The sequence below is a fragment of the Pseudorasbora parva genome, chromosome 4 (genome assembly GCF_024679245.1).
Source record: "Pseudorasbora parva isolate DD20220531a chromosome 4, ASM2467924v1, whole genome shotgun sequence".
Lineage (NCBI taxonomy): Eukaryota > Metazoa > Chordata > Actinopteri > Cypriniformes > Gobionidae > Pseudorasbora > Pseudorasbora parva.
Genome location: NC_090175.1, coordinates 11,615,910 through 11,627,669, shown reverse-complemented (window position 1 = coordinate 11,627,669; position 11,760 = coordinate 11,615,910). Strand labels below are relative to the sequence as shown.

General features: G+C 37.8%; 1 protein-coding gene and 1 long non-coding RNA gene across 3 annotated transcripts; one reads left to right on the top strand and one right to left on the bottom strand.

The window, feature by feature from the left end:
* Positions 1-5,016: 5,016 nt before the first annotated feature.
* On the bottom strand, positions 5,017-8,148 carry LOC137073904 (uncharacterized). 2 transcript variants are annotated; one of them, XR_010904819.1, is made up of 4 exons: positions 8,011-8,148; positions 5,895-6,044; positions 5,461-5,560; positions 5,017-5,164 (listed from the first exon to the last, which is right to left on the bottom strand). It is a non-coding gene; the product is annotated as an uncharacterized lncRNA (long non-coding RNA). The 2 variants fall into 2 exon arrangements; XR_010904818.1 differs by having other exon boundaries at positions 5,496-5,560.
* On the top strand, positions 7,639-10,654 carry dand5 (DAN domain family, member 5). The gene is made up of 2 exons (XM_067442613.1): positions 7,639-8,267; positions 9,740-10,654. Exons 1-2 carry the CDS (start codon positions 7,788-7,790, stop codon positions 10,010-10,012), a joined length of 753 nt encoding a protein of 250 aa, XP_067298714.1. The 5' UTR covers positions 7,639-7,787; the 3' UTR covers positions 10,013-10,654.
* Positions 10,655-11,760: the final 1,106 nt, after the last annotated feature.

Genomic DNA, 11,760 nt, shown 5'->3' with positions numbered 1-11,760 from the left:
ACGGCAAAAATTAGCCTGTACTTAAGAGCGTATTGATAAGAGAAAAACTGAGACAGGGTAAAAAAGTTGAAGGGGTGAGTGTGTGTGTTTGAGCATGTATTTGTGAAATATGAGGACACAAATGTGTATAATGACATGGGTATGACAGGTATTACAAGGAGAGGGTGACTTATGAGGACATTGGCCATGTCCCCACTTTTCAAAATGCTTATAAATCACACAGGATGAGTTTTTTTGAGAAAGTAAAAATGCAGAATGTTTCCTGTGATGGGTAGGTTTAGGGGTAGGGGCAGTGTAAGGGGATAGAAAATACGGTTTGTACGGTATAAAAACCGTTACGCCTATTGAATGTCCCCATATGTCACAAGAACAAACGTGTGTGTGTGTGCGTGTGTGAAAGCAAATACTTGGCTGAAATTAAAGCTGCGAGTTTTTTGAAGTAATTGCTGACTGACTGACTGACAGACAGACAGGTACACAAAGAGTCAGCGTTGTTCGGGGTTGTTTGCAGACAAACAGGTGTCGTTTCGACTAGACACCTTGCAGGCTGTCTAGTCTGCCGGGGCTGGGCGACAGTTAAACACAACAGTGGAGAGAAAGTGTAATGCTCAAGTCCACATACAAAGACACACCCACGGCCACATCCACACACAGACACACGCACATTCACTCCAAAACACCCGTCCACAGGAAAACATCGGTAATTGTGCATGTAAACAGTTCAATAATAGAAATGAAGAAGTGGCAGTGTTTCTGTGTGAAAAAGAGATACGGGTATGATGTTTACTTGCACGAAAACCACTCTTAAATCACTGTGTGGAAACAATGATGTGTGTTTATGTAGGATTATGTGAGTTGCTGCTTTATAATGGCTAGCTTGGCGCAACACCACACACAGATTAAAGACAACAGTGGAAAAAAAAAAACTTACATTTCTGTAGAAACAAAGGGGGGTGAGAGACCTTCACATGGGGTCCTTCCTCACTAATGAAACTAATGATTTCTGAAACAGCAAAACCACACACAGGCTTATGGGTAATTCTCACATTGCTCACATGCGCTGTGTAAGCCATCAGGTATGTAACTGTTTGGTGTGACTGAACCAATGCATCTCTGTGGTGGTGAGCAAATGTAGTAATTCAGTCATTTTTTCCCCATTCTTTTTCGTCTAGGGCTCCGTAGGCCATTTATTTCTATTTTTGTTTTTAACAAGAAGAAAAAAGATATCATCACTCATGTGCTGTTTTCATTGATTTGGGCTTGCAATTAAATGTATAATACTAGTAAAGAACATATAAGTAATGCTTCAGTCATTCACAGTCATTATAAAATGGTTAGTTCCAGGCCTTGATACTGATTGGTCAATAGTTTTTCTCAAAATAAAAAGGTTTTCTAAAACCCGTAGCAACATAAACATACGTTTGATTTTATCGCTATTATTATCATGTGAGAGAGAGATTGAGTGACCAAGTTTATTTGCTGCATTCAAGATTTAGCATATTCCTTAAGGTCATGTTTTATAAGTAAAGGCTTTCTGTGTCCTTAAAGTGACAGTGCTCATTTGTCAGTTGTGTCTTGTTCACACAAGTTTTAGTCTTTAAATATGAAAGTCTTTGCTAATGAGTGATTTGCTCATTAAGACAGTCTTTGCCACCTTCTAATGCGATGAACTTTTATATACACCGATCAGGCATAATATTATGATCTAATATTGTGTTGGTTTCCCTTTTGCTGCCAAAACAGCCCAGACCCGTCGAGACTCCACTAGACCCCTGAAGGTGTGCTGTGGTATCTGGCACCAAGATGTTAGCAGAGGATCCTTTAAGTCCTTTAAGTTGCGAGGTGGGGCATTGTTTGTTCAGCGCATCCCGCAGATGCTCGATTGGATTGAGATCTGGGGAATTTGGAGGACAAGTCACACCTCAAACTCATTATTGTGCTCCTCAAACCATTCCTGAAGCATTTGTGCTTTGTGGCAGGAGCATTATCTGCTGAAAGAGCCACAGCAACAGGAACACCGTTTCCATGAAAGGCTGCACATGGTCTGCAACAATGCTTAGGTAGGTGGAGCGTGTCAAAGTAACATCCACATGGATGGCAGGACCCAAGGTTTCCCAGAAGAACATTGCCCAAAGCATCACACTGCCTCCGCCGGCTCGCCTTCTTCCCAGAGTGCATCCTGGGGCGATGTGTTCCCCAGGTAAGTGATGCACACACACCCGGCCATCCACGAGATGCAAAAGAAAACGTGATTCATCCGACCAGGCCACCCTCTTCCATTTCTCCGTGATCTCACGCGACACGGTTGGGGCTTTCGGCGGGGTCAGGGGTCAGCATGGGCACCCTGACTGCTCTGTAACTATGCCGCCCCAAACACATCAAACTGAGATGCTCTGTGAATTCTGACACCTTTCTATCAGAACCAGCTTTTACTTCTAAAACAATTTGATCGGACCACACGAGCCAGCCTTCACTCCCCATGTGCATCAATGAGCCTTGGCCGCCCATGACTCTGTGGCCGGTTCTCCACTGTTCCTTTCTTGGACCACTTTTGATAGATAGGTTTTATAAACAGTTAAGGGGTTTATAACCCCCCCTACCCCCCCCCCCCCCCCAAATTCACTGTAAACAATGGCTTCTCAGGACTTATTGCTTTCACAGTGAGGAAAATGGTGGGATTATGAGAAGACCTTTCAAAACTTTATTTTTGTCTTGTCTATTAAACCAAACGTGTTTCTTTTTTCAATTCAAATTCCAAAAGGTGTACAAAGATAAAATTATATGTTACTTTCAGTCCAATTTGAACTTCAGACGTTTCGCGTTTCTTCTCGGCTTAGCAGCGGACCCTTGTGGTGACTCTTTGTAAGTGCTCGTCCTTATTTTTACCTTAAATATATATATTTTTTAAATCGGCTAAATATATATTGAACAGATATTTCTTAATACAGCTCTCAATGAAACTTAATCTAATTCACAGTAAGAATATTTGCAGACCACAAATTTTGGTTGAGACGTCTAGTAACTAATCTACTCATCTCCAAAAGCTTTTACTCATTTGAAAACACTCACTGACTCACTGAATAAAAAAAGTGTTCTTGTATGTTCTAGATGCAGAAATAGGCTGCTGGTCATGTGAAAGTTTGATTACCACAGATAAAGACAGCGGCGTTTTGTGTTTTGGTTTGTTGACAAACGGGGCTGAAGATTTGAGTAGATTTTCACTAATGATTATGTTTTTAAGCAAATATTAAAATAATAATAATCACAGAAGAGACTGAATGAAGTCTCTTCAAATGTCCCACATAAGATGAGTTCCAAGAAATGTGTCTGTAAGCCTCACCTCATTTCCCCTCATGTGACAGTATACACACACATACACAAATACTCAATCGTGTGCACTAAGTGGTTTGTGGTCAGCAGTTGATAAATAAATATGTTGCAGTCTTCAGATGAGCAGGGGAGAGTTGCATACGCCTCACACGCATACTTTACTGGCATGAAAAAATCCATTCCTAAGAACACCCTGTTTTTGTTCTCATCTTTCCTGTGAAGTTCTTAGAATTGCCAAACCAGCCGCAAACAGGCCTACAACTTTCACACCGTTCACCACCTCTAATAAAGAGCATTTGACCTCAAGCCCATTTCCTGCTGTGCAAATTGTAATAATTATTTTATATTTTCGGTGGCCTGGACATGGGAATAGTGTTTATGAATGTTGTGCAGTGCTGACATATACACTGTAAAAAAAAAATGTTGTTTTTTGTTGGTTTAACTTTTAAAAAAAAGTAAGTAACCTGGTTGCCTTAAATTTTTGAGTTTGTTGAAATTAAAAATTTAAGTTGATACAATGAAGGAAATTTGTTTAATAAGTAGAAACTCAAAATATTTTTGTATCTGAACCACATAAAAAATTTGATAAATCATGAAAATTGCACTATTTGTCATGTTTCACTGCATCATCAGAAATAAAACGCACACAATTACCCAATATGCTTACAAAATCTTTTATTAATATTTTAATAAAGGTTGTCGAATCTCAAAAAAATGTTCATTGTATTAACTCAAAATTTTAATTTCAATGAACTCAAAATTTTAAGGCAACCAGGTGACTTATTTTCTATTAATTTTTTACAGTGTAGAAGAACCATTTTTGATTCCCTTTCAGAACAGTTCTTAAAGGGATAAATCCCCCAAAAATGAAAATGTGATGTTTGTCTGCTTACCCAGGGGATCCAAGATGTTTGTTTCTTCAGTAGAACACAAATGAAGATTTTTAACTCAACCGTTGTTCGTATAATGCATGTCAATGGGGTGTATTTCTATGAGAGTAAAAAACACAGACATACAAATCCATATTAAACCCTGCGGCTCGTGGCGACACATTGATGTCTCAAGACACGAAACGATCGGTTTCTGCGAAAAACTGAACAGTATTTGTTATTTTTTTACCTCATATCAGACGAATCTCATCTATTACCCAGCACCATTACTTCCGCCGAAGGTCAAAAAACTGGCGCGATCATAGATGTATTTACATAGATGCCTCATTCGACCGTAAAGGCACTAATGAGGAATCTATAAATATGTCTATGATCACATCTGTATTTTGACCGAAGTAATGGCGAATGGGAATACAAGATGAGATTCGCCTGATATGAGGTAAAAAATACCATACTGTTGAGTTTCTTGCAGAAAGCAATCGTTTCGTGTCTTAATGTGTCATCAATGTGTCGTCACGAGCAGCAGGGTTTAATATAGATTCATATGTCTGTGTTTTTTACTCTCATATTACACCCCATTAACATGAATTATACGAGCAACGGTTAAAAATCTTCATTTGTGTTCTACTGAAGAAAAAAACATCTTGGATGCCCTGGGGGTCAGCAGATAAACATCAAATTTTCATTTTTGTGTGAACTATCCCTTTAAGAGAACCATTGTTTCTGAGTGTGAAGAGCATTTAAATAATCCAAAGAACATTTAATGGAAAGATTCCATGGATGTTAACTTGCCAGTATAGGACCTTTATTTTTAAGAGTGCATGTGTTTTCACGTGTTTGCGTTGTGGTGTGTGTATGTGCTCTGGTCAGCATCTCTTCTCTTCTGTTCTCTAAATCCTCCTCTGTGTTTCTCTCTCTCCAGCACAATACCAGCACCAGTTGCCCTGCAGGGTCACATACACATAAAAAAGGGTTTTACTCGATGGATACGGGACAATGTGCTCAGGGGAACAGAGAACACAGGAGACGAGAACAGTGTGGTGAGTGAAGAGAAAAATCTATACTGATTGATATAAGCTATACATTATAATGCAAGAATGTGCACAGTCCCAAGCCTATCTAATATCCTCAGCAGGTACGACAGGGAAAAAAAGGTTAATGTTGGTTGCAAAAGTTTTTCTATATGGCTTAAATGACAGAAAAATGCATTTTCCCTTGTAGATAAGCCAAGGACATTTACCTCTTGTTCTGAATAAATGAATAAATGACCAGGACCTCAGCTTTTGGTGACTGTATTTTTCTGTTTAAGGTCACTGGCTCCACCTTGAGGCATCCTGTAACTGCAATAGAAAAGTAGTATGGCATCCAAACTGAGTATAAGGGAATCCGAGTGAGTTGCATGCATGGATAGATAAAACATGTCCAAATAATAAATTCAGACAAAATTAAAAGAGCACACTTCTCTTTTTCCAGATCTCAGAGACCAAAGTCGGATGTCAGCCGACATCACAAGGATGAAAATTATATAACAAATGCATGGCATAGTATGGTCAGTGTGTGTGTGTGTGTGTGTGTGTGTGTGTGTGTGTGTGTGTGTGTGTGTGTGTGTGTGTGTGTGTGTGTGTGTGTGTGTGTGTGTGTGTGTGTGTGTGTGTGTGTGTGATCCGCATCAACCTTTTGGCCTTGTCATTCTCAGACCGCAGCGCTCCATCAGATATCAGAGGCTGAAGCTTCTGGAGATCTCATCCATCCTCAGTCCTTCCTGGCTCAACAGAGAGAGTCTGCGTCACTCAGGAGGACCCGTCTCTGCAAGGACAAACCAATCTAAGAAGAAAAAAAGGACAAACCAATCTAAGAAGAAGAAAAAAAGGACAAACCAATCTAAGAAGAAGAAAAAAAGGACAAACCAATCTAAGAAAGGAACTTTGTTCCAAATTAGGAGGCATATTGGGAATTGAAGCGACCCATAGTCACTGGCTCCCCCTGCTGGATACTGAATGTGTATGCATGCGCAATTATGCACAGGTCTGGATGTCAAAATCTTGATATAAAGGTGCTCGAGACAGTTAATGGTCTTCTGAACTTTTATTTTAAGCACATTTTCAGAAACTCACTAAAAGAATGTATGCACGCACTCTCTGACCAAAAACAAAGTTTTGCCAGATGTAGTGTAGCCTATTATTTTTCATATATAAATTGAAACCTGTATTTTTGTTTATTTGTCATAATAATAAATGTAAAAGGTTATAACTTTTTTTCGTTCACTTTTTTAAACTTTTGCTCTTCAGCAGCAATTGTCTCTAAAAAGAGACTAACCTTAAGTCTGCGCTTCAAAGCATTCAATGTTTATGACAGTTTTAGTTGGAAATGCCATTTCAGGTCCATGCTCAATAAACAAACAAACAAACAAACAAATGAATAAATGAATAAATAAATAAATAAATAAATGAATGAATGAATGAATGAATGAATGAATGAATGAATGAATAAATAAATAAATAAATAAATAAATAAATAAATAAATAAATAAATAAATAGGCTACTGGATAAATCTGAATTAGGCCTAGTAGTAACATAAAATCCCCTAAAATAGGGCTTAAAAAGGGCTTATAAGATATTGTATAGAAAAAAAAATAGAATATATATATATATATATTTCACATATAATGAAACTAATCGTTTCATTGAAATAATAAAAGAAAAAAATCGGTCTTTTTGGACCGACATGCGAACAGAGGGTTAAAATAAAGCTCCTGCTTGTTCCCTTGGGAAAGTTTTTTCCAACGGGATTATTTAAGGTCGTAGATTATGATTCAGACTATACTTGTCATACAGTGTCACTTAAGGTAGGAAACACTTAACACCTGAGCTCAACATCTGACAGATTGAACTTCAGGTGAGCAAAGCCTTCAGAAGCCGTGAGAAAGAAACCTTTTTATTAGCCATAAACACATAAGAAAGTGATTATTGTGGTTAATCGTTTTTCATTGTGAAATGAATAACAAAAAGTCTTCCTGTTTTACAATAGAAATAAATCATGTCTTGGACATTTATGGACATTTATATGTGATTTTTCTGTTCCTTTTAAAACGATAAAAAAATGTCACTTTGGTTAAAAAACAGCATCTATTGATGCAACTGAAAGTGTTAAATAATGAGCAAAATAAAAATGTACTGCTAAATGTGAAAATCACACAATGGCAGCATTTCCTCAGCTCCTCAGGCGTGATATGAAGAGATGAGATGAAAGGTGCACTTGTCACAACCTCCCGAAAACACACCTGTCCCTCACAGCCATTATCTGAGCCTTCCTGCCTCAGTACAATAGCTTTACTCGCACTAATAATAAAGCAATGATGGCCAGGCATGAAAGAACCCGCTGAGAGTATAAAGGGTCAGCTCTGGCCTTATGTCCACAACGACAGCAAGGTGACCCTACGGAACCTTGAACCGCGAGATTATTCAAAAAGCGAGTTTTTCTTGAGCTAAATCGATTTGAGGTCAACCTTGTAGGCTACCAACTAGGGTACAATATTATATTATTCTGCAAAAAAACAAAACAAAAAAATGACCAGCTTTTTTATCCTGTTGTCAGTGGTCACTTTGGCCGGCGCTTTCCCTCGCAGCGCCTTTCAGCGGGACTTTCTCCGACATCACATCGCGAAAGATTTCGAGTCCTCCGCGAATGGACCGGACGAACCGATTCGGGGATCTGTCAGAGTTGTCAAACTGAGCCCTCATTTTCTGCGACGGGCCGCCGCCGGTAGTCATGTGCCGTCCAAAAACTCACCGAGTCGAGGCGCGTTTCCCGCTTTCTTGGCCCTCGGACGTCCTGGTCAGTCAGGCCTGGCCCATAACAAACCTGCGGCCCTGCTTCCTCCTCCGGTGAGCGCGAGCAGCACCGGCGCGGACGCGAGGAGGAAACTGGGGATCGAGATGTGGCAGAAAGTGACGCACAAAGGCGAGCGAAGCAAAGAGGCCGTGGCGCTGCGCGTCAACCCCAAAGACATGACCAAACAGAGCTGTGGCACGGTGCCCTTCACACAGGTGAGTTCAGGACTGCGCGGGGAAATGCTTTTGACAACAACGTCAGACACAGTTTTATTTTTAAGTGATTTTACATGCGTGACATGAAATGGGCCTGTGTGACGTCATATACACTCAGAAAAAAGGTACAGTTCTGTCACTGGGGCGGTAGGCCTAGGGTATACAAAAGTGAAAAGGTAGGCATCATCTTTGTACCTTACTCACCCCTAAATGGTAGCCTACATAAAAGGTAGGCCTACATATCAGTAGGCTACTTTAAGAGTGCGTATTAGTAGCCTAGTAGGCTACCTTTCCCGTTTTGTACATTAGGGTAGCCTAGCCTACCGCCACAGTGACAGCAATGTACTTTTTTTCTGATAGTGTGGGCTTAAAAAATAAAAACGTAGGCTAATAGGTAATTTTCTGCCAGTAGCCTACATTATCCAGTAATTTTACGGAAATTTCCGGTAACCCTTAAAACACAAACTAATGCAATGTGTAATTTCTACAGGTAAAACGTCTGTGAAAAAAAACAAAAAAAAACAAAACGGAACAAAAACAATTCCTTCATATTTTAGTAGCCTACATTGTGCCCTATTTTTACAATTTTGTATTGCATTTTAAATGTTGGTTTAATGTTTTCATTTTATCTCTGTAAAGCACTTTGAGGCAAAGGCTTGTGCTATTTAAATAAAGATGCTTGATTGCTTGCTACATATAAAAATAAACGTTATGGGTCTCAGGATATAACCTATATTTTTCAACCACAAAAAATAGCTAGGCCTATATGGTATACAACACAGTACTAGTTCAATGTAATTGCTGTCTTCAAGATTTAAGTAAAACAAAAGTAGGCTAGTGTAAAAGTGACAACATGCACATGTGTGACCATTTTGATTTATATTTCTGATAAAGAAATGTGAAATCTCTGATAGCCTACTGTTAAAATACGAATACATTTTTAGACAACAGGGGATAGGCTATAGATAATTTATGAATATGCTATATATATATATATATATATATATATATATATATATATATATATATATATATATATATATATATATATATATATATGTGTGCAAGGTCCAATTAATAAACATTAAGAATGACCATTGATCACACTTTACAGACTAATTGCACAGTTTTAAATTCAAACCTAAAATGCAATTTAGCTTGACAGCACAATGCGTTGTACTGAAGAGAAAATAATAATTTAGGCTATTCATACGAACGACATGACAGTGGGTAGTAATAATAATAATAATAACCTTTATCAACGTACAAATCATTATTAATAAACTTGGCTGAATCTTTTTGACTTCAGTCAATCTTAATCTTGATTTTTAGTTGTTTTAGCTTTTTTTTTTTTTGTCGAATTTTAATGCTTACTTTGTCTTATTTTAAATAATGTGAAGTCACCTCGAGGCCCCCATATGGGCCCCTTGAGAAATGTGTATTACATGTTTGTTTGTATGCACCGTTCGCAGCGCATAACGGAGGACGGCTGTGAGACGGTGACCGTTCACAATCACCTCTGCTTCGGTCAGTGCAGCTCCATGTTCGTCCCGTCCAGCGGAGAGGCTCGTGCACAAGGAGCGCCGTGCACGCGCTGCGGCCCCTCCAAATCGCGCTCTGTGCTCGTGCCGCTGCGCTGCGGGAAAGAGGTGCGGGAGAGGCGCGTCATGGTGGTCGAGGAGTGCAAATGCGAAACCAGCAGCGAAGAGGTCAAAGTGCAGAACACAGAAAAGTTTCATTTATAACCGACACGTTTTCATTTTAAACATGTATTATAATATTAGTACGCTCACCAATGGTGTGTGTGTGTGTGTGTGTGTGTGTGTGTGTGTGTGTGTGTGTGTGTGTGTGTGTGTGTGTGTGTGTGTGTGTGTGTGTGTGTGTGTGTTTGAGGAGTATTCCATAAATGTGAGAGATTTGTGTTGTTGTGTGTCTGATAAGTGTTCAACACGAGCCCCTGTGACTGCAGGGAAATGTTTCTGTAAACTACCGTCTGATATTCAGCGGTATATCTTTGTGTTAACTGTAATGACGATGCTGTTCATCATTTAATTTTTTTTAAAGGATGCAGCGAATTTATGGCTGTGTAATGTCACATTTTTACCAGTATGTGTCGCTGTTGCATGCCAATTAATTCAGCAATGCATTTCACTTTAGTTCAACCTGCTATACATAAAGAATAGAGTGAAATGGGGTAAATTGGACCATTTATGACATTGAGATGACTGTCAAAGGTGGCACAGTTTACTTGAATATAACAAATATAGAAGTTATTTGTTGTTATTTTTTATTTAAGTGGCAATATAAATTTCATAGAAAATAACAGTTTTGCATTGGCTAATAAAAAAAATATGTGAAATCAATAAAACAACTGAAAGAAAAACCCATATCAGCCTGCATGTCTTTTTGTTTAAATGTCTCCTAATGCTTTACAAGCAAAAACATTCAACTAATGTATGAACATTGTTCTCATAAAGAGACATTTATTGCTGATTAATAGCCTATATATTATTTTATAAAATTCAGCGTTGTCACCATTGGAATAAATTACATTTTATAATATAAATGATTCATTATAATAATATTTCACAATATTACAGTTTCGTATTGGTCAGACACTGCAAACCAGAATAAGTTGGCAAAACTAAAATAAAAAAAAGGAAAAAAATTTTTTTTTTGAGGCATTCAGTTAAATTAAAAAAAACGTCAGTTAAGAAATTCAGTTAATTGAAAATTACCATCGCACACGTGTTGGTAATAGATAGATAGGAAAGAGGATAAACAAATCTCAAAATCTCAAAAATAAAAGGATGAGATATTCATCATTGAGCGTGATTATAATCAATGGTTCCCTGAAATGATGGGCCATGTTATCTTTTTAAATATGATGGAGTTTGAGAAATACATGCCTGATGGAGGTCATGAGACCAAACGTAATAAAAAGTTTTGGATATTTTCTGTAGCGTTGATAGTGTGCAGCTTTTATTTTTAAGTTAAGAAATTCAATGTTTAAGTAAACAGAACTGGCAGATTTTTCTGTTGTACTCATGCATTTTAATTTCTTGGCTTGACATATATTTCACTTAAAATAAATCTTAATTTAAAAAAAAGTGGAAACGTGGCTAGCTTTAATAGCTAATTCAATAAATGATAACTTGTTGATTATTAAAACACAATGCTTCGATCGCATTAACAAAGCAATTATATAACAATTTAATGTTAGCATTATTATTACTCTCCTTTTCCAGTGTCATGGCAAAGCATGCTGGGATATAGAAATCTCAGCCTAGTTTCAGTTTATTTTAAGTTTATCTAAATTAAAAGAAACTAGTTTATACAACTCAATACAATGAAACAGTTCAGATTACTTAAAATGCTTCAGTGAATTCAAAACAAGAAGATTGTATATACTCATAAAAGTTAATTTTAAGAAATAATGTTTAATGTAAAGGAGTTCACCCAAAAATGAAAATGAACCCATGATTTACTTGCC

Excerpts from the sequence above, each read along its gene's own strand:
- dand5 (XM_067442613.1), top strand. The coding sequence starts at position 7,788 with ATGACCAGCTTTTTTATCCTGTTGTCAGTGGTCACTTTGGCCGGCGCT. Across the intron at positions 8,268-9,739 it reads GCACGGTGCCCTTCACACAG|CGCATAACGGAGGACGGCTG; the intron begins GTGAGTTCAGGA and ends CACCGTTCGCAG.